The sequence below is a fragment of the Panthera onca genome, chromosome D2, assembly GCF_046562875.1.
Source record: "Panthera onca isolate mPanOnc1 chromosome D2, mPanOnc1 haplotype 2, whole genome shotgun sequence".
Lineage (NCBI taxonomy): Eukaryota > Metazoa > Chordata > Mammalia > Carnivora > Felidae > Panthera > Panthera onca.
In genome coordinates, this window is record NC_138349.1 from 52,334,132 (window position 1) to 52,359,696 (window position 25,565).

At 38.5% G+C, this 25,565-nt stretch overlaps 1 protein-coding gene across 7 annotated transcripts in view; it reads right to left on the bottom strand.

The window, feature by feature from the left end:
* The window catches only part of KAT6B (lysine acetyltransferase 6B), a 190,277-nt gene that overhangs the window by 16,353 nt on the left and 148,359 nt on the right, over positions 1–25,565 (bottom strand). For all 7 annotated transcript variants that reach the window (XM_060642398.3, XM_060642397.3, XM_060642396.3 and 4 more), the window contains 2 exons: positions 25,174–25,335; positions 21,813–21,906 (listed from right to left, as the gene is read on the bottom strand). In XM_060642398.3, coding sequence (XP_060498381.3) covers positions 21,813–21,906; positions 25,174–25,335 — 256 coding nt within the window. The remainder of the gene's footprint in view (positions 1–21,812; positions 21,907–25,173; positions 25,336–25,565) is intronic.

A 25,565-nucleotide genomic window follows, 5' to 3' on the forward strand; every position in this document is an offset into this window, starting at 1 on the left:
AAGTGGATGATCGGCGTGTTATCAGTTTAAAATTTTTTTTTTTTTTTAACGTTTATTTATTTTTGAGACAGAGAGAGACAGAGCATGAACGGGGGAGGGTCAGAGAGAGGGAGACACAGAATCTGAAACAGGCTCCAGGCTCTGAGCTGTCAGCCCAGAGCCCGACGTGGGGCTCGAACTCACGGACCGCGAGATCATGACCTGAGCCGAAGTCGGCCGCTTAACTGACTGAGCCACCCAGGCGCCCCCGTGTTATCAGTTTAAATAGTGATAAAGAACCTGCTGAAATTTTGTGATGATTTTGCAATTAGTAAAAAAGGAAGCTGAACCTTACTCTTCCTACTGTTTTCAGAGAACTAGAGTGCTCCAGATGACCTGTGACCTGCCTGATTTCTTACTACTTTCCATTTATTTTTTTATTTAAAAAAAATTTTTTTAACGTTTATTTATTTTTGAGACAGAGAGAGACAGAGCATGAACGGGGGAGGGTCAGAGAGAGGGAGACACAGAATCTGAAACAGGCTCCAGGCTCTAAGCTGTCAGCACAGAGCCCGACGCGGGGCTCGAACTCACGGACCGTGAGATCATGACCTGAGCCGAAGTCGGCTGCTTAACCGACTGAGCCACCCAGGCACCCCATCCATTTATTAAAAGATATAGATGCCTCCCTAGCAAAAATGGAAATTTTGAATTTTTGAGATATTTTATACTTTAAGAGGTTGGTTTTGAAAATGTGAATGTTTGGGGCGCCTGGGTGGCTCAGTCGGTTGGGCGTCCGACTTCGGCTCAGGTCATGATCTCGCGGTCCGTGAGTTCGAGCCCCGCGTCGGGCTCTGTGCTGACAGCTCAGAGCCTAGAGCCTGTTTCAGATTCTGTGTCTCCCTCGCTCTCTGACCTTCCCCCATTCATGCTCTGTCTCTCTCTGTCTCAAAAATGAATAAACGTTAAAAAAAAAATTTTTTTTTTTAAAAGAAAATGTGAATGTTTAAGACATTTCTCTCACAATTCTATGGGCTTGAAGTAATTAATTACGTAACAACTTAGAGTAAATATTGCTTGACTTTTCCACAGACTTCTCAGTCTACTTCTTATAGAAGTCCCCCAGACTGGCAGTATCAGCATCACCTGGTAACTTGTTAAAATCACAAATTCTTAGACCTATGAACCAGAAACACTGTGGGAAGGCCCCAGCACTTCTGTTTCAATAAGCCCTCCAGGTGGTTATGATGCACACAAATTTGAGGACCACTGCTATAAATTCTGCTATGGAACTGCTGGTTTTGATGAGGATGTTAAAACCATCGTATGCAATAGGAGAGCCACTGGATAGGAGGACTAAACAATCTCAGCTTGGCGAGGAGACCTCCCTCACCCAGCAACTTGGTGGTAGAGAAGTGGGTCCAGGAATCTCCAAAGCCCCACCAGACTGATATTTAGCAAGAGATCACTGAGTTGCTGAGTGGCTTTTTTCATAAATTCTATGCCTGTGCTTCTCAACCTTCATTATACAGTCACCTCTCATTACAACTCGATTCTGATTCAGTAGGCCGGAGACCCTACATTTCTAACAAGTTCCTATACTATGGGCCACACTTGCATTCCAAGGGTTTATACGTTAAATCAGTGGTTCTCAAAGTTTTTGGTTTCTAGACCTCTTTACATTAAAAAAAAAAAAAAATTATTTAAGAGCTTCTGTTTATAAGAGCCATTATCTATTAATTTTTTAGAGAAATTTGACAAATACTTATTAATTAAGAACCAATAAACCCATTAAGGGTTAACATATTTTTTACGAAAAAATATTGTCTAAAATTAAAAAAAATAGTGAGGAGACTGGCACTGTTTCATATTTTTCCAAATCTCTTCAATGTCTGGCTTAAGAGAGAAGCTACATTCTCATATCTGCTTTGGTACTCAATCTGTTGTGATTATCACAGGTCATGAAAGTTCTTGAAAATGCCAATGTACATTCATAAGAGTGAAATGGACAAGTAGTACTTTAGTATTACTTTGAAAATAGTTTTGACCTTGTAGAGTCCCTAAAACGGCCTTAGGGATCCCCAGGAGTCCCTGGATCATACTTTGAGACTATCCGCTTTACATAAAAACTGACAAGAATTTTTAAAAGTTGGGCACCAAGGCCACAGGTATTTTAAAACAATATGGCATTTACTAAATAAAGTATGGCAGGTCATAAGAGGCACTACAGGTTGGTTAAGAGCAAGGGTGCTAGAGCCAGACTGCCTGGAATGGAATCCAGGGTCTACTATGTACCAACTACGTGACGTTGGCTGGGCAAGTTATTTAATCTGTGTTTCAGGTCCCTCACCAATAAAATTTGGAGAATAATCATACCTATCTCTTAGGGTTGTAGTAAGAATTAAATGAATAAGCACAAAGGATGCAGAACCATGCTTGGCATGTTACTGAAACACAACATAGGTGTTAGCTATTATCATTGTTCAACATAGTAAATGAATGAAATTTCAAGGTGATCGTTTGGGTGACCAGGTATACTTCATGTAGGGGAAAGGAAATGTGGACAAAAAGAAGAAGACCGACTGCTCTATAGGGTCAGATTAAGAAGAGCTTTTCTTACTTTTCCCTTAGGCATCTGAAAATCATTCCATTTACTCCAGTGCCTCAGACAAAAGTTCTCCTCCCCCTACCCCCCAGCTAACCACCCAAATATAAATTTAATTAAAGAAAGAAGCCATGAAAAAAACCCCACATATTCTGCCTCAGTAATGATCTTAAGAAAGTGGCGACTGCAGTTCACAGCAAGAATAGTTCTGTGCCCCCCAAATTCCCTTTGGCCCTTAAGTCCTTAACTTCAAGGACTATCCTTAGGAAACAGCAAGCCCTTCAAACCACAATAACAATGACTGCTTGAGGGCGTCAGAAGAACCCTGAGACAGTCCCAGGACAGATGAAACAAAGACCCAAATGTTCTCGAAGACCTAAGTGTGTCCCTGGGAAAATGGTCTGAGCTTGTGAAACCCAGAGGAAGGAGACAGCGGGTCTCTGGGGAAGAAAGGCTGGTTACTCTGGGTCACAAACTAGACTGTCTCTCTAAGTGCCCTTTTAAGATCTCTCTTCTCACAAGCTCCTCATAGACTGCTTAGGATACTGGGCTCTGGCTCAGTTATGTGGAGGTACCTCTAGACTTTCTTATTGAATTGAGTACTACCCCCACCCCCCCGGCTTCCTGGCCAAGTCCACTGCAAGAGGAATGATGCTTCTTCAACCCTACCCAGTGGAAGGTGTGTATGGTAGGGGCATGATTCCCCTGCCGCTGTGTGTTTGTGCACAACCTACAGATCATGCTGGAACTTAACAGATGAGTTCCATGATTCTGTGACCGGGTGTGGATTCCCTTGAAGGAGGTGGTCATTCTGTGTGTCAGTCACCCAGGGAATATAGGAACTCACCTATTATATGAACTCACAAATAGGGCATCAGGCAGCAGGAAAGAGGATGCTCCTCCCTCTGTGGTGCCCTTTGAGGAGGGTGAAACACCTGTGAACACGCTTCTGAATTGAGGATGACCAGGGCCAGAGACAGACCTCTATGACACAGTCAGAGGCCAAAAGTGAATTAATGGTAATTGTGTAACTGATAATCTAAATCACCAAGAATGTCTATTTCTCCTTTCTTTATCCTCTAGGCTAGCCCAATGGTTCTCAACCCTGACTGTACATTAGGATCTCGTAGGGGCTTTTACAAACTACAGATGTCTGTGCCTTACCCCAATCTCAACTCTTGCTTCTTTCAGGCCAGTCTGGTCACAGATGCATTACGGGTTATATTAAGCAAAGGGTCCTGAGGATGACACCATGGCCAGAATGGTAAACACCAATCCCCCTTCTCCACCTCTGCCACCCCAAAGGGCTATGCTAGTAGCAGTGGTGACTAATGACAAATCCAAGTAGATGGTGAATCCTGGGGGAAATGGACACATCTAAGAGTTGAGGCTAGGGAGGAGATGGTCACTGGGGAAAGAAAGCTCTGTGACAGACTTCACAGGAGTTTTATTTATTTAGACGTTTAAGGAATATTTGTTTATATATGGCATTGAGTCACCACACCAGCAAGGTTCTGGCCTCGTGGATTAGGAGAATATAATTTTCTGTTCCAAGAAAATGACCATATATGAAATAGACTCAGTCTCTCAATTTCCTTGCATCGCTGACAAAGGTTTAAATGATAAGAGAACAAGAGGTCTCGTCAATATCACTTATTCCCAAACTAAACTGTTTGGGGAGGAATTTTTAAAAATAACTTTAAATATAACTGGGAAGTAACCACATTCTTCATGAAGCCCACTGCCTATTACAAATCTAACTAAAGCTCTGATTCACCCCCAGAGGCACATCTAAATAGGTAATGATAAAGCACTATCATGGCCTTTGAATACAAATTTGAAAGACATGTCAGAATAATGCCCTCCTCTTTGACCTCTTTTGATTTTCCGCAGCTCAAATCACTTTTAAATCCTGGCACATTTTAGGAAAAACAAATTTACACACACACACAAAATTCTTAAGATGAAACTCTTTGGCATTTTAAAATTATTTCCATTCTTATAAATAGGTAAAAGTCCACGTGAGAGATTCATTCTGAAAAACTGTTTCAGAAATTAATTTAATTTTTCCAAGTTAAAACTCAGTTAAAATTTTCACAATTTCTAAGAAACAAAATCCTGCTAACAAAAATTTACCACTGAGAAATTGTAAGTTTTTAAACACTGCATTAAAAACATGCATACTTCAAAAAACACAACTGCTCCAAGAGAATAATTGCATATAACTTGTAATGCTTCACCTGTAAAACCATTCTCCTGTTGCTAAAACATTACAATGGAAATGTTCCTTAAGTAAGCTAATAAAAGCAAAAACTAGAGTTTCTTTTGCTCACTATTATAGGTCTGAGGTTCTGTGGGTGTAGCTGTGAAAGTTCACATCTCGTTGTAAGGTCTAATCCTACCCGTAGACTAAGGGGGAAGCGTGGACACTGCCAGTGATTTCAGAACCAAGCCCTAAGCGACTCTCCTTTCCATTTGTTCTCCCACAACCCACCCCAAATCGTGTGTGTGTGTGTGTGTGTACCAGCTATAATTTTCTAAAACAGAAGAATGTTGTAATTCTAAGTGATAAGCTTTCACACAGCAAACACCGATATACAGCAAGATTGAAGAAAGGAAAAAGTAGAGAATACAAATCTCTCTACAAGTTTTCTTTGTTTTTGAATTACATTTCAAAGGGAATCTGTCAGTTTTTGAGATAACATTCTAAAATCAAAGCATAGACCATCACCCAATCTGATCGATCAATTAATGCTGAAAATGTAAAGGTAGAGAAACTATCTTCGGTTCTCCTCAGGTCATCCAGACAAACAGTCCTATCCCACTGGTCTACAGAAATCGAAAACTTCTCTTTTAAGCTGATTTTTTATTTATCTCCCCTTCTCTTTCAAACAGGATTTGAGGTAAAAAGCCTCTGGCAATAAATGGTGGTGTCCCCACAGGCTTACCACCGAGCCCATTCTGACACACATGCGGCACATACAGGGTAGGGTGGAAGCTGGGGTGGCATGAGGTGTTCAACCAAGAGACTGGCTGGTTTGCCAGCAGATTTGGTGTCATGTAGGCATCTAGCCTTTGATCCTACAGGAATCTTAAAGTCCAAATGGGCTAAATCAGACGTTAGCTGTTGGGAAACACAAAACCGTATGAAATATCATCACCAGCAATACTTAAAGACGTCAGTTACTACCCCTTCAGTTAGTAGGCGATAGCTTTCTCCAAATCCACTGTTGAGATTGCCTCCCTTAAGTGCCAGCAGCACTTAAGAGTTGAGATTTCAGTAACAATGTATTAATATTAGCCCAGCTTTGGCCACGATATACCAATATTATCCCTGTAAGCCTTCTACTGTGGGGTCACTGTCAATCAAAGAATCTCCATTCAACTTTCAAAGGACTGGAATGGTTTAGTAGTGTGTTCCACAGTTGAGTGCCTACTGTGTTCCAGGCACTCTTCTAGTTAGGTTGTATACAGACACTCCCTTTTCTAAATTTAATAAGGAAAAAAGCTCTGGGAGTTTAATTTCTTAACTACTATGCATCTGCTTGAACGCAAGAACCACAAACTACATAAATAACAGGAACTCAAATAGACATGTTAACAGCTAAAGTTCATTTTTAAGAATCAATTCAATATGCTACAGGCAAGCAATCAATCACACTGCAATCATCATTTACAAATCAAAGTACAAGGCAGATACTCATGGGGGTATATACAACTAGGTGGAAGTGTGTGATTATGGACGAGCAGATTGAAACTGTAAATTATGTAACTGTCTCTTGTAATTACCCCGCTTGAGAACCAAAAGAAACTTCCTGTATAATTTTGCAGGAGAATAGAGATCAAGATACAGAATTGCTTTTTAGTTGGTTTTAACCCTTCAACAGCTATTTAATTATGTGTGATAAGGTCAAAGAAAGGTTATACTCAATTTATGAAAAGTTGGCAGGGAGATATTTCAAAGTAATCCTCTGAAAAGCTCCAGATTATTGATGAAACTTGATGATTTCTCTTCCTTTTCAGGAAAGACTTATCTAAATTATTTGTTAAAATAAACAACATTTAAAACAAATTCACAGGCGTCATTCATTTTATTTTCTCTCTAAAAACATTCATTATGGTTTCCAAGTTTTTAACAGGATGCAAGGGAAAAGCTGCAGGGGTAGAAGGCTGTCAGAGTCCTCAGACATATCTTCTGCTTTGGTAGGAAAAAAATCTCATTAACTTCCTGAAATTCATGGGGAATAGCTCCAACACTGGGCAAACCACAGGGCAGAGCTTCTAATCTATGAACAGAGAACCATCATCTTAAGAAGAAGGAAGCCTGTTTTGCAATAAATAATCAGCAAGACTTCATCTCAGCATATTTTAAGACATTCCAGGCTTTTACCTTCCCTTTCTTAAAATCTAAATTTTAACATCTTTTCTCTTTTGTAAAGCATGGTTCCTGGTGCTTCAAGATCTGTCCCAAACATCGGAACTGCTGAACACCCAGCATTCTAGGAGGAAGGAAGGGCAATTTTATATAGTTATGGTGTCTGCCAGTGTTGCTTTCCCTCATTTTATATCAAAAAAAGAAAAAAAGAGAGAGAAAGGAAGTGAGACAGGGTGAGAGAGGGGAGGGCAAAAGGGGAGAGACAGATGGAGGGATGGAGAGAAAGGCAACAAGAGATGTTCGAATGCTACAGTGTCTGTTCTCCATCTCTATGGCCTCTCTGTTCCCTATTTTCTCCCCCATCCACACCTGCCCGGCCATTCTTTGTCTAAATACACCATTTTATCACTATCTGTTAACACACCACCCTTGAATTATGCTTCTCCAGGTTTAAGAGTGGAAGCACAATTTACAGGAATGCAGTTTTCTAATGGACTCAACTCAGCACTTCAGAGGATATGATTCTGGTAAATTTCAGTACATTTCCTTCAAAAAAAAACCTGGCTCTGCAAAGTCTGAAGTGGAGAAGATCCCAATATCCAAATACCCATGTACTTGCATTTTGATTTTAAAGCAGTAAAGATGAAAAACTGTATCTCTTTTAAAAACATCATTAACATAATGCCACCAATAAACCAAAGTTTTCATTTTAAGAGTTACAAAAATCTAAGCTCCAAAATAGATACCATTGGGTGTGAACTCCCATTTTAAGACCTTCACTTTTGTTAAAAAACAAAAAAGGCAAAAATAAAACACAGATCTAGAAAATGCCATTAAACAAATAACATTTACTGATTACCTTTGTAATCATCACCCAGGACCAAGAAATAGAAGTTTGCCAGCCGTCCTGAAAACCGTTTCATTCGTCCCATCCCAATCATCCCTCCTTTTCCCCTCACAAGTAACCACTATCCCAACTTTCATAACAATCCTTTGTGTTTCTTTATACTTTTATCACTCAAATGTCCCCAGGTACTACAATATAGTATTGTCCATTAAAAAAAACATATCTTTCAAGTCTCTTTTAGTCTATGGGTTCCCCTCACCACCCCCTTTCTTTTCCTTATTATTAATCTATTGATGAACTAGGGCCATTTGACCTACAGAGTTTCCACAGTCTGGTTTTTGCTGATTGCATTCACGTGATGCGGTTCAATTTATTTCTCTTTCCTCTGTGTTCTGAAAAATGCCAGAGGCTTGATCAGACTTTAGGCTTGATCCTCTGGCAAAACTATAGGTGACGGTATGTCCCTTGATCAGGAGACACGTAATTTCTGGTTGTCCCCCTTTTCACAATGTGTGCTGCTGTTGAAGTTCGATGTCTAGGTAGATCAGTTAATTCATTGACAGAATTGCAAAATGGTCATATCTTAATTCTGTCATTTCACTTGTTAGTTGGAATATGTTTATAAAAAGATGTTTTCCCTTTGGGCGCCTGGGTGGCTCAATCTGTTAAGTGTCCGACTTTGGCTCAGGTCACGATCTCGTGGTTTGTGAGTTTGAGCCCTGCATTGGACTGTGCACTGTGTGCTGACAGCTCAGAGCCTGGAGCCTGCTTTGGATTCTGTGTCTCCTTGTCTCTGCCCTTCCCCCACTTGTACTCTGTCTCTTTCTCTCTCAAAAAAAAAAATAGTAATCATTTTTTTTTTTTTTATTAAAAAAAAAAAGATGTCTTCCCTCATTTACTATTTGGTTACTCAGTGGTATCATTCATATAGGAAAGGCAAGTTCAATGCTTTTTTGCCAGTTTTTAAGATAATTAACTGATTCTTATCATCCTCTAATTTTTTTTTTAATGTTTATTTCTGAGAGAGAGGAAGAGAGAGAGAGAGAGACAGCAAATGGGGGAGGGTCAGAGAGAAGGGGGACAGAGGCCCAAAGCGGGCTCTGCACTGACAGGAGAGAGCCCCATGTGGGGCTCGAACTCACGAACCGTGAGATCATGACCTGAGCCGAAGTTGGACACTTAACCAACTAAGCCACCCAAGGAGCCCCTTAATTTGTTTTTAAATGTCATTACAAATGTGTGAGTTTAATGAGTTTTAATCGCAATTGTTGTCCTTACTGTTATATTCGTTGTCCAGTGGGAACCTCTTCAAGTTAAATCCTGAATCCTTTTGACAAGACCCTAGTAATTTTTTCTTCCTTGTTGTCTAGTATGAATGAAGAAATGCTCCTTTTTACATTAAGAACTCTACTTCACTTTAAATGATTCAGTTTGCCCCCCAAAAAGGATATATGCAAATATACCGTATACAGTAAGGTCTGCCTATATTTTCTCAAGATGTCACCAACACTTTCTCAATTCCTTCTGCTATATAATCACATTATATATATATTTTTCAATGTGGACAAATAGTTACATGCATAACTGAATTGCTCTTAATCCACTCAGCTATTTGAAACCATTTAAAATTTTAATTTAAAACAATTTTGTTGAAAAAAGGAGCTCCTCTACGATGTTAACCCAAAGCAGGACTCCATAGAAAAAAATTACAAAACAGAGGTTTTTGTATTAGTACATGTAAAAATGTAGGACTAATACTACAGTAAAAACAAACTAACCACAAATTGATGGTGGAGGAAAAAACTCAGATTCCTAACTCGTATTTTCCTACCAGAATTCTAAACAAATGAGAGAAAATCTTTTGCTTCACCCAAAACAAATTGATGTGGAAAAAAAAAATACTACCCTACAGGCAGCTGAAATTATAGATGTGCTGGATAGAAATACCATTATGAGAGGACATCATCCAACTCTTACCTTAGAATATTGTGTTTCAAACATAATTCTACAAGCTGGAAAATACGTTCAAGGGGAATGGTTCCCTCGAAACTAAAACCAGGTATAGTACTAATCTCAACCAATCAGAACAAAATCTTTCTTGATCTTGTTTTGATGATGCATTTGCTTAACTGGGAAAATGAAAAGGGAGTTGGAGGCATTTCCCCTTCAGTACTGGCACAACCCCGTGAGCCACCCAAACACGGAGCATCACACACCTGGGATGAATCCTGTGTGTCTGACCACCCATGGCTCTGTGGGCAAGGCTGGCATCCTTCATCCTCACCTTTATCCTTTATCCTTATCACCTAGGCCAACCCTGGTACAGCCCACGTAAAGCATGTTTACTGAAGGAAGTGAGGAGGGTATAAAGAAGTGGAAAACACAGAGACTGGGTAGAGATCTCAGGTTAAGCACCAATTGCCATAAGGCAGCCAGGTGAATGAGGCAGGTGTTGTCAGGGACACAGAGAAGAGCACAGATAAGATCTGGGCATGCCTTTATTCACTCACTCCCACAACAAATTTTTCTTTGGCACGCCTACTATGTGTATCCCACTGTGCTCATGGCTTGGAGTTCAGCAGTGAATCAGCCTGATCTCGTGATGGTGCTGTTAAGGTTCCATTTACTGTTGAACACAGGTTTGTCGATATTAATTATGTGAACAGAATTTCCCTGGTAGCAGCATTTCGAAATGACTCACTACAAATGCCAGTCAATGTTAGAAATCCAAACAGACAAAAGATTAGTAAAAATCCACCTGCGTGCCAAATCTTGAAAAAAATCGGAACTATGTAAGGCAAAATGGTAGCTACAGACTGTATGCTTCATATTTACAATGTTTTCATTGAAACAATGAATACAAACTATTGCATAAGAGCTATATTTATTTGCTCTTATTTATGACAAGCTTTGTTAAAAAAAAGATACATAAATAAATCGTTAGCTACACTGCCTCATGCAACTCATTTCAATGCATTCGGTAACAGTCAACCTCTGAATAAATCACGGAGAGCTCAATTTTCAACCTTGATGTTATCTTTAACATATTAAAATATATTGCATTTCAGCCCAGTGTAATAAACAGTCATGGCAAAGGCTTTTAGCGCGACATAATGAGAAAATAAGGAAAAGTAGTCATTTTCCTTATCATATTATAAACTAGAATCCTATTAAAATATTATAATATAAAATTATACTTGATTCTAGAAGTCAAAACATGTCTAACAAAAGCCAGCAAAACTCTGAAGACACAGCTGCTGGTCTGATCAAGTGTCGTGGTGGAGGTGTGGAGACGGGTTACTCTCTCAGAAAAGGCTGGAAAAGACTTGAGCCCCATTTCAAAAGCCTAACTTACTATTCATTAGTGATCGCTTTGACTGCGCTCACCCGGGGAGGTGAGCTGCTGGGGAAAGTTACGCAAAGCAAAAAGCTTTCCTGACAGTTCCTGAACAGTAAAGTTGGAGTTTTCCTTCCAAAATAAATGCATAAAGAAATGAATTATCTGATAAAAGTCAGGAAAAAAGAAGTTTTTCTCCAACCAACTGTGTGTAACTGTGAATTCTGTCATAGCCCTCATCTCTGCCTGAGGTTTATAGTGGATAATGGCAATCTTCTTTCTTTTGAAGAGGCTGCACTGAAACAAAAGCACCAGACCTCGAAAGGAGCAGGGCACACCGGACAGCATTTGGAAGGAAGTGAACCAACAGCTGACTGATGATGTTCTAATAAAACAAAATTCTTCTTCATAAGAATCACATATGGGGAGAGAAAGCATATCAAGAAAACTCCCCTCATGGTAATTCATTTAACATTTAGTTAAACAAATAGTAAGGACCTACTACGTGTCAGGCTCTTCTAGGAGGTGGGACTAGAGAACAGTCTCTACCCCTGGGAATCTTACTTTTGGTGAAGGAAATGGGCAATAAACAACAAATATATGAAAGACCCATGCAACTTTCTAAATGACTTTGCACTTGCTCAGCCTTTAGCATTTTTTATGGTCAGTGCCACTGAAAAAAGACAAAACGATTAAGCAAAAGTTGCATAAGCAAATAAATACCACATGTCAAATTTATAGCTCCTTTATTCAATTTGTTTACAGGGAATAAGAGGGTTTAAGTCATATAACATGTCCCCAAGAGCCATTGTTACAGTCCCTCAAACGCACCTTTGATGCTTGGCTTATGGGGCTCAGAAATGGGGGAGAGTGAAATATTTATATTGCAACCTAAAGGGAGAAACGATGCCCCAATTGTGTGCTTCATGACCTCTACCCCATCATGGATGAGACAAAATTCACATGTCTCGCTGGGGTAAAAGGAAAAGGCTGCTAAGGATGAGGTGAGAGGCATCTGAGTTCTGGCCACCATGGGGCTGAAGGTATTACGATCTGAGCTTACCTATAACCATTCTTGGATCACCTAAAGGAAAGTGCAGCGACGCCCAGAAACTCTTGCTAGAGAAATGGGATATGTCACCAGGGCTTGTCAGGCTAGGACCCAGTTTCTGGGAAGAACCTGCCTATCCTGAAATTATACTTGACTTGTCTTCAGAGAGAAGTTAGTGACCTCTGTATATACAGTCTCAGCTCCTTAGAGTTTACCAACAGTCAGGTAAAACATGGCTTACTAGAATCCAACCAACTGGATTCCTAAATTAACACTCCTACTTAGGGGTGCCTGGGTGGCTCAGTCAGTTGAGCATCCATCTCTTGATCTAAGTTCATGATCTCATGGTTTGTGAGTTTGAGCCCTGCACCGGGCTCTGCACTAACAGTGCACAGCCTGCTTGGGATTCTCTTTCTCTCCTTCTCTGCTCCTACTGGCTCATGCTCATGCTCTCCCTCTCTCAAAATAAAACAAACAAACAAAATCAAAGTTTGTCATAGCTTGGTTTGTATTCAACTTAATTTCTTAAAAAATAAAAAATAAAAGAATAAAAGTATTCTTTTTTTTTTTTTTACACTTACATCCAAGTTAGTTAGCATATAGTGCAACAATGATTTCAGGGGTAGATTCCTTGATGGCCCTTACCCATTTAGTATCCCCCCTCAAAGAACCCCTCTAGTAACCCTGTTTGTTCTCCATATTTAAGAGTCTCTTCTATTTTGTCCCCCTCCCTGTTTTTAAGTTATTTTTGCTTCCCTTCCCTGTGTTCATCTGTTCTGTGTCTTAAAGTCCTCTTATGGGTGAAGTCATATGATATTTGTCTTTCTCTGACTAATTTCCTTTGGCATAATACCCTCTAGTTCCATCCACATAGTTGCGAATAGCAAGATTTCATTCTTTTGGATTGCCAAGTAATACTCCATTGTGTGTGTGTGTGTGTGTGTGTGTGTGTGTATCACATCTTCTTTATTCATCCATCCATCGATGGTCATTTGGGCTCTTTCCATATTTTGGCTATTGTTAATAGTGCTGCTCTAAACACTGGGGTGCATGTGTCCCTTTGAAACGGCATACCTGTATCCCTTTGATAAATACCTAGTAGTGCAATTGCTGGGTCGTAGGGTAGTTCTATTTTTTAAAAAATAAAAGTATTCTTAAGTTTAACTCAAATTGTATTTAGAAGGCAGACTGTTAAAACTGGAAGTTGCTAGCTGACAATCTCAACTACTATGACATGTATTCCTGAATTTAGGTATCGTACATTACAACATTTAAGCCAGTAGGATCTAAGATGTGGAGGAAGAAGTTTTCTCTTTGAGAGAGGATATGGTTACCCTCTCAAGATCACTAGGTAGAGATGAGGTATGTAGCTTTCTTTCTAATTCTCCTTGATGGACCTAGAAGGGCAGAGAAGTAGGAAGCAGGAAACCAGGTAGAAAATGCGTTCTTTTTCTAAGGAGCACTTCCTTAGGAAACCAGCCAAGAGTTTTAAAAAGGAGACTAAGAAAAGATAAGCCTGGGACTTTCTAGGTACCTAACTAAGAGATAGATGCCTGTCATTAGAACCAAAAGGGCTAAAGAATAAGGTGTAGAAGATTAACCTGCTAATTCTCAGTGAGAAAAAAAACTAGATATTAAGCTGTATTCAAGGTTTCTTATATTTTTTATTTTTCTTACATTTTTATTTTCTTACGCGCATGTGTGCATGCGCCATTTTTAAGAAAAGAGAAGTACATAGAACATTGCTAACTATACTTAAAATGTGACCGAAGTCATTATTTGTAGGCACAAAACTGGGTCATCTGCACCCACCTTCCAGCAGCACTCACTAAATACAGACTTAGTTTTTAAATAGTAGATACTCCTCATGAAACCCACAGTGAAACCCCTCTATTTAAATCACAGAAAAGGTCAGTAAAGGAGACTTCTGAAATGAGTACCTAATTCAATCACTCCTACTTCCTCTTGAGTCCTATTCCATGAAGGATAAACCCTGAGACATTACAGGATATTTTAATATTGGATAAAGAAAGCCAAGAATTGAATCTGCTTATAAACTTACATGATTAGTCTACAAATAAACAGACACTAATTAAAAAAAAAAAAAGCCTAAATGTACAGTTAGCAGATAATTTATGTAACTGATAAACATGTTGCCTATATACTAGTCTCAAAAAAACCAAAGGTGTAAGTTTGTAGACTTTTGGACCCACTATCATCTACCCTTTATAGCTTCCCCAAGATTATGCCAAGGCTAAAACAAACAAGAAAAAGAGTTAATAATAAGATTTAGAATTCTTATAATTCTAGTTAGTATGTATGATTATTTAAAATAAGGAAAGAAGATTGAATTTCATCAAATGCCTCTTCTGAATCTGTATTTAAAAAAAAATTTTTTTTAATGTTCATTTATTTTTGAGACAGAGAGAGACAGAGCATGAACGGGGGAGGGTCAGAGAGAGAGGGAGACACAGAAGCCGAAGCAGGCTCCAGGCTCTGAGCTGTCAGCACAGAGCCCGATGCAGGGCTCGAACTCAGGGCCCGTGATATCATGACCTGAGCTGAAGTTGGACACTTAACTGACTGAGCCACCCAGGCGCCCCATCTTCTGAATCTGTATTAAACAACCCATCTAGATATCACTTTTTGTTTTTTCCCGTCACTACTCCCCGGTCTTCTTTCCACCAGTGCTCCAATCTCTGGAGTTTAAAAACAAAAGCCAGGCTCCTGTGCCCCCAGCCCTTGATGGTCAAGCTTTCTGAATTCACTTTTTAAAATTCCACTCAAACCACAGTCCTCGAAAGTATATTTCTTACACTGTGTATTAATCTTCTCTGGGGCACTAAACACTGGCTGGGGAGTGATCTTGGACAAGTTTCTTAGTGTCCCTGTGCCTCCAAAAGAGAGATGATAACAGTAACCAACCTCCTTAGGTCTCTGCAAGGATTGAGCAAATTAACCTGTGTAATTCAGGTAGGTGACAAGTGCCTGACACACTTAAGTGGTCCACAAAGATCAGCTATGATTTTGACTACTGTTGTTGCAAGGCTGACCTCTTGGCTTCCCTGAAACCATTCTCTTCAATCCTCTTCCTACTTCTGGACCCTTCTCAATTTCCTTGATAACCTCCTCATCCTCAAAACCCTTTCTAGTCCCTAAAATGTTGGAACTTCAAGCACTCCACCCTCAGTGCTGTTTCCCTACACTCTCCCCGGGTTGTCCTCACCCACAACTATGGTTTCAACTACCACAGTATGCCCACTATGCCAGTATGCCAGTAGCTCCTTTTAATGCATACCCCTGCTGAGCTCCAAACTCCAAGGAAAGCTGCATGTGAATCTTCAAAATCAAAGTGAAGGCAACATGATCTACCTGCTGCAGAATAAACAGGAAAATACCTGCCTTGTTTCCATGTAGCCTCATTGCCACACTCCCCTAGGTCAGGCCTTCACAGATTTTTCTTAGTTTTCTTTTTAGTTACAGTAAAAAGTATGAGTAAGAAAAGAAAAATTGCCTGTAATTCTAATTCTAGAGATGATCTAGAACTGTGTTTCTTTACTTTCTTTGCGTATACTTTTTACACAATTGAGAACATATATATATGTGTGTGTGTGTGTGCACACACACAATTTTGAAATTTGCTTATTATAAGCATCTTGTTATTTTATTAACAATTCTTTAGAACATAATTCTTAATTCTAAGTAGCTAATAATACTCCATTATATGGATGTACCACAATTTTCTCAGGGGAATGGTTCTCTCTTATCTTTGAATTATCAAGGCTATTTCAGTTTTTGTTTCTATTAATAAATAATGACACTGTGACAGACAATATACTAAAACATTAACTCTCTGAGTACCACAAGTCTGAGGGGTTTAATTTTCTCTTGGTAATTTATCTATGTTTTTCTAACTTTCTACTATGAGTTTATATTGCTATAATTGGGGAAGAGGGTGAAGTGAGGAGGGATGTCCAGTATTTAAAAAAATAACACAAAACATGTTGTTACATTAAATATGAAATTAATGCATACTGATTAAAGTATGTTGATTTTCTTAGAATAAATCCCTTTCAGATGTTTTTGATATATACTGTCAAAGTTCTGGAAAATGTCTAACAATTTATACTTTTTCCAGTGTAAATGTAACAGTGTCCATCTATGTCAACTTAAATATGGGTATATTTTAAAGGCTTTGCTAATTTGGTAGGCAAAAAATTATAATCTTTCAGTTATTTGAATTTATATTTTTAAATCACCAACCATTTCCCCCCACATTTTAATTCGCCATTTGTACTTGACAGACTTTGGAGCAAAGAGGCTAAGAGTCCAAGTGCTCGGACTTAAATTGCAGGTGCACTATTTATTGTTTGTGTTAACTGTGCCTTGGTTTCCTTACACATATACCAAGAATAAAATGTCTCAATTGGCGTTGTGAGGGTTGGATGGGTCAGGAATCTTAGGAAAGTGGCTGGCACATAGGAGACTCTCAGTACATGTCAGCAGTGTGGCTGTCACCAAGGATGCTCCTTTTCTGTGCGTTCTGCATTCATGTCCTCTATGTTGTCTGCTCGTTTTTCTATTAAGGTTTATGCTTTAACACTATCAAACCTTTCCTTTTAAATATTTGTTTAAATACTATAGCCATCAAAGAGTTGTTTGGCATGTGTGTTGCCAACGTCTTTCCCATTATGGTTGCTTTTAAATATTAATACATTTTACCATTTTATATAGTCAATCCCATGTGTATATTCTTTTGTGATTTCTTTCATTGGTTTAATGCTTATTGCTTAGGATGTCTTTGACCATCCAAAGACCATATAATTTTATATCCTTTTTTCACTTTTTAAAAGTTTTTGTGTTTTCATTTTTTGTTAATTATCTAAGTATTTCATCTACCTGGAGTTTCTTTCGTAGTTGCCCAAACATCTGATGTGTTTCCTCACACGGTCATGATTTAGATCCCCTTAGTCAGGAATGTTTTCATTCAACTTCTTATGAGCTCCCAATATATACTATACGAACATACTATCCAGCAACTGTTGACTTGTTAGTGAACTTGACCACCCAGAAAGAACTATGTCTTCTTCATTTTTGGCACTGGTGTTTAGTAGAGTGTAGACCAGGGTGCCCCTAGTCACCAAACGTTTCACGAAGAGGTAAAAAATAAATGAAGTCACTCTTTTCGTTCTCCTCCATTATCCAGTTTAGAATCAGATAAGTGCATTTACAACAAACACACCAGTAAGTTAATGATGCCAACTTCTTTCACCACTACCTGGCACAACATTCTGCAACCTACTGCTGAATCAGTTTGCTTTCACTGGGTCAGTTGAGGAGGATGGGTTTTGCATCCTGCTCCCCAGGCAGGGTTCTGGCTCTGCAGGCCTGAGTAAAAGACAACTCATTATCAGCTTATCTACTGCCCAGCCAAGCAGAGTCCTAAACAACAGTATACATAACAAACTAAAACTGCTACATTAGGATGTGCCCAAGGCTACTCATTGCACCCTTTTAAAACTGTGAAATACTGGAAACACCCTCTATGCCCATGCTCAGGGGAGCAGGTGCATAAACTATGGACATCCACATGATTGGAGTACCATGCAGCTACAGAAGACAGAAAGAAAATCCCTAGGAAGTAGTAATGGAGTGAGCCAGCGTTTTCAGTTAAGTGGAAAAAAGCAAACTGTAAAAGACTATCTATAGTATGATCACTTTTGTGTAAGAAAGGAGGAGAAATTAGAAAACACACATCTTCTCATTTGTACAAAAAGAAACATGGGAAGGATAAAAGAGAAACCAATGAGGCTGGTGTTTTGCAGGAAAGAACTGAGGGCTGGGGGTGGGTAGAGGGAATGAAGAAGGGAAGTGACACTTCTCTGAGTGTACCCTTTAATACAGTTTTAACTTTGAAAATCATGTTTTATGTTTTCAAAACAAAAGGCAACAAAGACAGAGAAAAAAACTGAAATGTGGATAACAAACAAATAAGCCTAACTATATTTCAAATGAATACACTGAAGGTGGAAAAATTAAAAAGAATGAAGTCAAGTAACATTTGAACACAGTATTTTGACTAAATACACTCAACATAAAGTTGAAAAAAAAAGAAAAACCCATATACAAATATTGACCTCTAGTTAGGAGGTTTGGATTTCTAGATGGTATGAGTAAGCAATTCTGCAACTACTTAATGTGTAGTCTAGGGCTGAGCACATAAGGAAATATGTTGTGGATAATTGCAAGTCCAGTTTCTCACTGTCAGAGAAGAGACTTACAAATATGGAAATGTGGAAAGATAGAATAAAACCGTGTGGTGGTGTTGATCTGGAATGCAAGGTTACAGTATGAACTCATGATTGAGGTGTGTGTGTATGTGCGTGTGGACAGAGATGGGGAGGACTTAAAAATTTCCTGACTAAGAGAAGGAATCTCAGATTCCAGGAGAAAGAGATGTGCTACCAGCTTCAACCTTGTCACTCCTTTCACTTCCCACTTAAGTTCTGAGCAGAGTCACAAAACCCATGAGGTGGTTTATAAGCAGGCTGGGAGCTGGTACCCTTCAATCACTCTGGCCAAGTTCTGCAAATGACGTACTGGGGAGCCATGCTCTGACAAACTGGAGACAGGCTATCCCGGGAAGAGTGAGAAAACAACTTATTCCAAGGGCAGCATCTGATCCCATACATGACCATTCCTCCTATTTGGACTATCCTGGAGAATAGCGTTCAAAGCTCTGGATTTGCAGTTCTTTACATACACACTACACAATGCATTGCACCTGTATCTCTAATCCTTTGTGTAAGTGGGCAGCGACAGCTTTCTTCCTACTGCTATCTCGTTTTGGCTTCCTAAACTAGCAGTTACTATAGACAAAACATTTTCCTGCCTTACAACTTTATTTGAATTACTGAAAATATATCCCCTGACCAAAAGTCCCTCAGGCTCACGTACAAAATAGAAATAAAATAAATCTAACCATTCAAAGGAACTTAAAAACATAGCACATTTTAGAAAAGCAGTAACCTTGGTTATCTGTTTTGCCCTGAGTTCTGAATTAATTATGAGGTTGACAAGGATTATGAGAGGTCATGGGGTTTATCTCCTTACTCTGTAAGATTGGATCTAAATCATTCTGGGAAGATATTTATCTACCATTATTTTAAGTAACTCCAAAGAAGGAGATGCAATTTTTTCAGCAGCCTACTCTATCTTCTTTAAAACCTTTGTGACCAAGGAATTTTTTTGGCTTTAAATTTAATTTCTATTGGGCTTACACCAGTTCCCATTTTTTGAGTATTATAAAATCCGTCCCCTAGTTTCCATTCCTCTGAAGGAATAACACCAACTCCTTTCCAACTTCATTCAAATCATTCACCCACACTCCTTAACCCAATCTCATGTTAGGGGCAATGTCAAGGGTACAGGAAAGAGAAAATCTAAAAATATACCCTCCGCACTGTACTACCCGGGCACACCCTAATGGATGGCATTTGTCATGATGGCCCTGAGCAATCCAGAAAAGTTCCAATGGGCTCCATAGTTCCTGTTTAAAATTACAGGGCAGATTCAAATACAGTTTTCACTAAAGTGGCTAACATAAAGATTTAGTACTTGAAGGGAATGTCTTTGTTCTTGGGTTATTCTCTTATGTAAAATAAAACGCCTCATTACCAGATTGTGTTGTACAAATAAGATGCTACCATATTTAGAGACTTGCACTTTTATCCAGTCAGTACTAGTGCCTTTTTAATTTTAGGTGGAAAGTTATTGTGGGCAGTGACCATATATCACGTTGGAGATTCAATTCAAAACAAGAAAAAAATACATCCAATGCAGATTATTGACTGTACTGTCCTACTGAAAGCAAAGAAGTTACCCAAGGAGTTTACAGTGAGTTGGAAATATGACATTCAACATCAGTTATCACCACAAAAGCAGGAATTGAGTCTAAGTGCTATGCCAGAGAGATATGGAGCCAAGAAGGGAATGAGATGAATCTCCAAGAGGTGGGATCAAGCAGAAGAGGCTCTTGAGGTGGCTCTTAATAATGGGTAGGATTCTGAACAGACTGAGGCTGGAGAAGGAAAAAGTGGTCATTTCAGGGAAGGGATTGCACAGAGAACGGAAATATGGAAACATGCTCAGAAAATCTACAGAAAAAGAGATTAGCCCATGAAAACACTTCAAAAAACTGGCTGGAACTAGGTGTTGGGAGACCTTGAACACTGAGCCAAGGAGCTTGCCTTATTCTGTGGGCATGCAGATACTCAAAGTATCAAAAGGTTAAGGCTCAGATGGTTGCTATGCACATTAGAAACTATAATGTTGATGAACAGCTTCTAAATTGTGGCCACACAAAAAAAGGGACTTGCCCATAGAAGTGATTGCACCTAGAACTCTGTAAGATAAAAATGGTAAACTCCTAGTAAGATGGCCCTCCATAGGATAACTAGATCAGGAAACAAAAAATAAGACTAAGATAATTAATTAATAACTAGAAATGTTATCTGAATATATAAAAATAGTCAATAAAAAATACTTAAAAAAAAAAGAACAATATCCTTCAATGTCAATAAAGTGTGCAAATCAGTCCAAAACTACTATATGGTCATTTCATACCCCAGCTTTAATATTTCAGTATCTTATAATATAGATTTGAACTCAACATTACTTCTTGATGATTTTCCTCGAGCATATTTACACTGTGGTTTTTGCATGTGATATGCACCTTATGAAGATGAAGTCATTTCCTACATTTTCCTTCTTTCCGTTTAAAATCAGATAAACTACAATCTGCTAATGAAGGAGTGCACCGTTCCTAGTGACAGATTTTTACATGGTCAGAAATTACTATTATCATGAGATACCTGGCCTTTGTGTTACTTGGATATTTTGAATCAATTCTTCATACGTCGCCTTAGCACTACATTTACATACCCTACATAATATAAACAAGGAGGAAAAACTACCAATATTTTTTACATTATCCTGTGCATATTTTTATAGAGGATTCCAATTTTAATCGAAGAGACTCTGAAGATACAATTGTGTATAAAAAATAATTTCTTGGGCAACCTCTAGATAAAACATTGTAATAATTTCTATAATAAAAAAGGGAAATTAACAAAACAAGGTAGTTATTTCTAGTACAAAGGCTCATCGGATAAGCCACCTAAAGAATTGTTTTTCTAAATACAGATATCCCTTTCTTGCTCTGTACTGATAAGATTATAGGTAAAATTTTAGAAAGCTGAAAATCCTTTTAAATAATACTTCCTTTAGCTTTAATCACAAATAATTGCCTCTTCTGGTGCTAATGAGCATGAGCACCATGGACTGGAATGTAATTCTGCCGGTTCATTCAGGGTAATGGCTTTGTGAGCTAGTGACACTGCTGAGAAATCTAGTCTCAATTTCCTAGAGCACAATAAGTGAGCAGCAGTACATTTTTCACTTGAGGAAGATTTTCTAACCTATGCAAATATAAAAAGAAAACCTGTTATCTGTTGATAAAAACAACAAAGTATGTTAAATAAAGTTTTATGTGTTACTCTTTCCTTTAACAGCCATCAGTTCCCTGGATCATGAAAGTGAGTAAAGCACTTCACTTACTGAAATCAATGAGAAACCGTCCAAATCCTTGCCTTTGGTGCTGGGGCATGATCATTATGCAGGAGACATTATACTTCTGCTGGCAAAGCTTTTCCTGAGGGAAGGAGAAACAGATCAAGTATGTCAGAGCTCTGCTGAAGTGGGCAATTCCCTGCACCTGCCAGTGTCCTTGTACAATAGACCACTAAGGTGAGCCAATGTGTTAGGTCAGGATCAAGCAGAATAATCCTACTGTGTTGATCAATCAAACTATCAGCTAACAACAAACCATCGACTCCAGGCATGCCTCTCAATTTGCATTTTTATACTTGAAAGTTGGTACCATAAAATATGAATAAAGAATCCAAGTAAATATGAGCCAAATGAAACCGAACACAGACATTATGCAAGAAATGACTTCTTTGCTCAGACAACTTGGGAGGTGGGGAAACAATGACGACAACAACAACAACAACAACAACAACAACAACAACAAACCATCCAGAGAGTCACCCACGGGGTTAAGGTAGGATTTAGCTGGCTACCTTGCTAAATAACTTACAAATTTGTAACATCTGTCTTCTGCCTTGACCAGTGAAAACTAAAATAGTGTATGTGTAGGTAGAGCGGCACAAATACATCTGTCTCATGGATAAACATTCAAAGTAAAAAGCTCGAGAAATAATCAATCTGCGTTTCAAACCAGGAAAACAAATCAAAACAAAAAAGACAAGAGCAACAAGAAACCCCAAAGCCTCCACACAAAAATGAGGCCAAAATGTTACCAACAGTATAAAACCAGGAGGAAGAATGAGAAGAATATGGAGGGAAGCAGTTCTTATAGTTAAGGAAAAATTTGCAATCTTCATAGGATGTGGCATCAGAGCAGCAATATTTAACTGAGAGTACACAGAAGCAGCCAGAGCCTGCACCGAGAAGATCTGGAAAAGGCTTTTGAGGTTGTGAACGCTCTGGCCAAATATAAACCACAAATAAGACTGACCACAAATGGTACTAACCACATGAAAGAATAACTTCAGAACACCCAGATCTTTAATGAACCTATTTGAAAGATCACAGGAAATTGTTGTGGAAAAAACCCTACAGGGCAGAATTAGAGACTTCTTTGTGAAAAAGATGTGCTCCCAACACTTGCACATTTGTAGCTGTCCTTGGGAGTCTCTAAGAAATGAGGAGGAAGAAATCATGTGTCAGTTTCCCTAAGAAACTGGACTGTCCATCACTGGATGTGCACATTGTGCCAAGGGTTCAAGTAATTAGTATTCTTTGCAAAGTCAGACAAATGAGTCACTCTATCTAAAAAGACAAGTATTGTGGATTGAAAGGATTCCTCCTTTATGTCATTTTTTTTGGTCCCAAACCATTCCTTCCTTTAGACATTGTAATACAGTCCAACCCTCCCCTCCACCCCACCCCACCCTTTAACACGTGTTACTATAGCTAAATTCTAATCTATGGATAAAATAACTGTTTCTTCTTTCTCTCCTGCTTAAAATCATCTACTACTATCTGTTTGGGAAGTCAAAAGCATGGAATGATTTACACTGAACTCTTCTAGGACATCTTGGACATTCCTCTGGCTATAACCTCTAGAATTTGGTTTAAGTATAACCCCAAAGGGCCATAGTCCTTCACACTCCAAATGGCACATTACAATATGGTTTAATGTGCATGCACCTAGACTTTTTAAATGCTTGTTTTTTAGATTTTTGTTTTACATCACTGCCAAAGAATGAGTTTTCCATGTACAGTAAGAGATAACAGTAGTTGCTGCCATGCTGTAAAAGAAGCTGTGACAAAATGAGAAAAGTTTAGCTTGTTCTAAGTATGATGGTGGGTCCCCTGGGAGAAGAGAGGCAGAGACTAAAACCTTAACAGACACCATCAACTCTAGACCCAGAGGCCAACTTGAGACAAGGCAGGACCAAAAACAGCAGGCACCATTAAGCATCTACATTAAAATACAGACACATTTAAAGAAATGCCATTTTCTAACAGGAAGGAAAATCATGACCACTATTCTTGTCTCCTTTTTTTTAAGATTTTATTTTTAAGTAATCTCTACACCCCATGTGGGGCTTGAATGTAAACCCCAAGACCAAGAGTCACATGTTCCACTGACTGAGGCAGCCAGGCACCCCATGACCACTATTCTTTTTGAGTGATTGGAGAAAACGATTTTTATAAACCTATACAAAGGTAAGATATTTTACACATTATATAAGCAGATTTCCTATTTATTGTTTTATCTTGTGTTAATGCTCTGTCATCTTTTGAATCTGTTATGTGCAAATTAACTTTGTCTTTTTTGTTGTTTTGGAGCTTTACCAAATGTGTGGATTAAAATACTGAGGCTATTTCTCATGAATGCTGTCACTCATTCACAGTTTCATTTACGACTTCTGGATTGAATCTCAAATTTAGAAGAATTGCAGTTTGTAAAGGACCTTCATATATATTCTATCTTTTGATATTCCATGAAAATGACACTTCCGTAAAGCATTCCATTTACATTATGTAAGATTCATTAAAATTCATTTATTACTCAACATGCAAAAATGTATCAAAAATAAATAAAATACAGGGTTCAGATCATTTACCGTGTGCATAGAAATCTTATAATTTACCACCCTGGCACATTAAACTATCTTGTAGGTGCCTAAGAAAAGTTAAGCTTATTACCTGACTCAGTTTTTCCTTATTGCCTATGAGTTATTTTCAGAAGCCTTTGAACAGAGGAATGTGAGTAAAAAAGACAAACTGTAACCACTCAATATGTCAAGGGCTTCCCTGTATTAACAGCTGGAGATACTCAGGCTTTCTAAAGGCGAGGCTGCTTTAGATCTTAAAACAATAGCATAGAGTGTAAAAGACAAATGAGTAAACCCAGTCATTATATCACCTTGACTGTCCAAATGCCAACGTTCCAACTCACTGCGATACTGATGACCACAGAGGGAATACAGTGAGGAGAAATGAGAACCATCTCTTAAATGCTACACTACTCTGAAACCTTCAGGTTGACACCACTTAGGGAGGGAAAGGAAAATAAGCTTAACATTAAAAAAAAAAAAAAAAAAAAAATCAAAGATGCTAGGTGGTCTGCAAGGCAGCAATTATAACATTACATGGTTGCTGACAGTCAAGACAGCAGCAAACTGTGCTGAGGTCCTCTACACACTTTCTAGGCACAACTTTTACTGTTTGTTTGTCTTAATAAGCTCTGAACAAGAACCCGAGCTTTGCAGAATGTGTCACTTATTCAAATTATAGTCATAAAAAAAGGCCTTGTTCAAAGAACTGGGCTCTCCCAAAAACATTTTGAATACGAAAATGAAGGTCATACTGGCTCTTGTTTTACCTTAGAGAAGTATCCAACCAGATGACAGCCCTTTTCATCATTTTTTGTAAGGACATAAAAAAGGAATGGCTCGACATCATAATACAACGTTTTGTGGTCCAGGAAGAGCTTGGCTAACAAGCAAAGGTTTTGGCAATAAATTTTGCTCATATTCCCATCAACCTAGCAAAGAGAAACAGACAACATTATTTAACATAAAAATATTGCTCAATATAAAATCATTTTTATATGATATTTGGGAAAGTATATAATTTTATTTCCAAATCCCAAACTGAGAGATTAAAATACTCCATTAAGCACATATAAAGTCAACCAGAAAACAGCTGTCACTTGGCAAATAAAAATTCCATTTTTTCTCTTAAATTAGGGTGAATTTAAGTTAGCTTCAATTT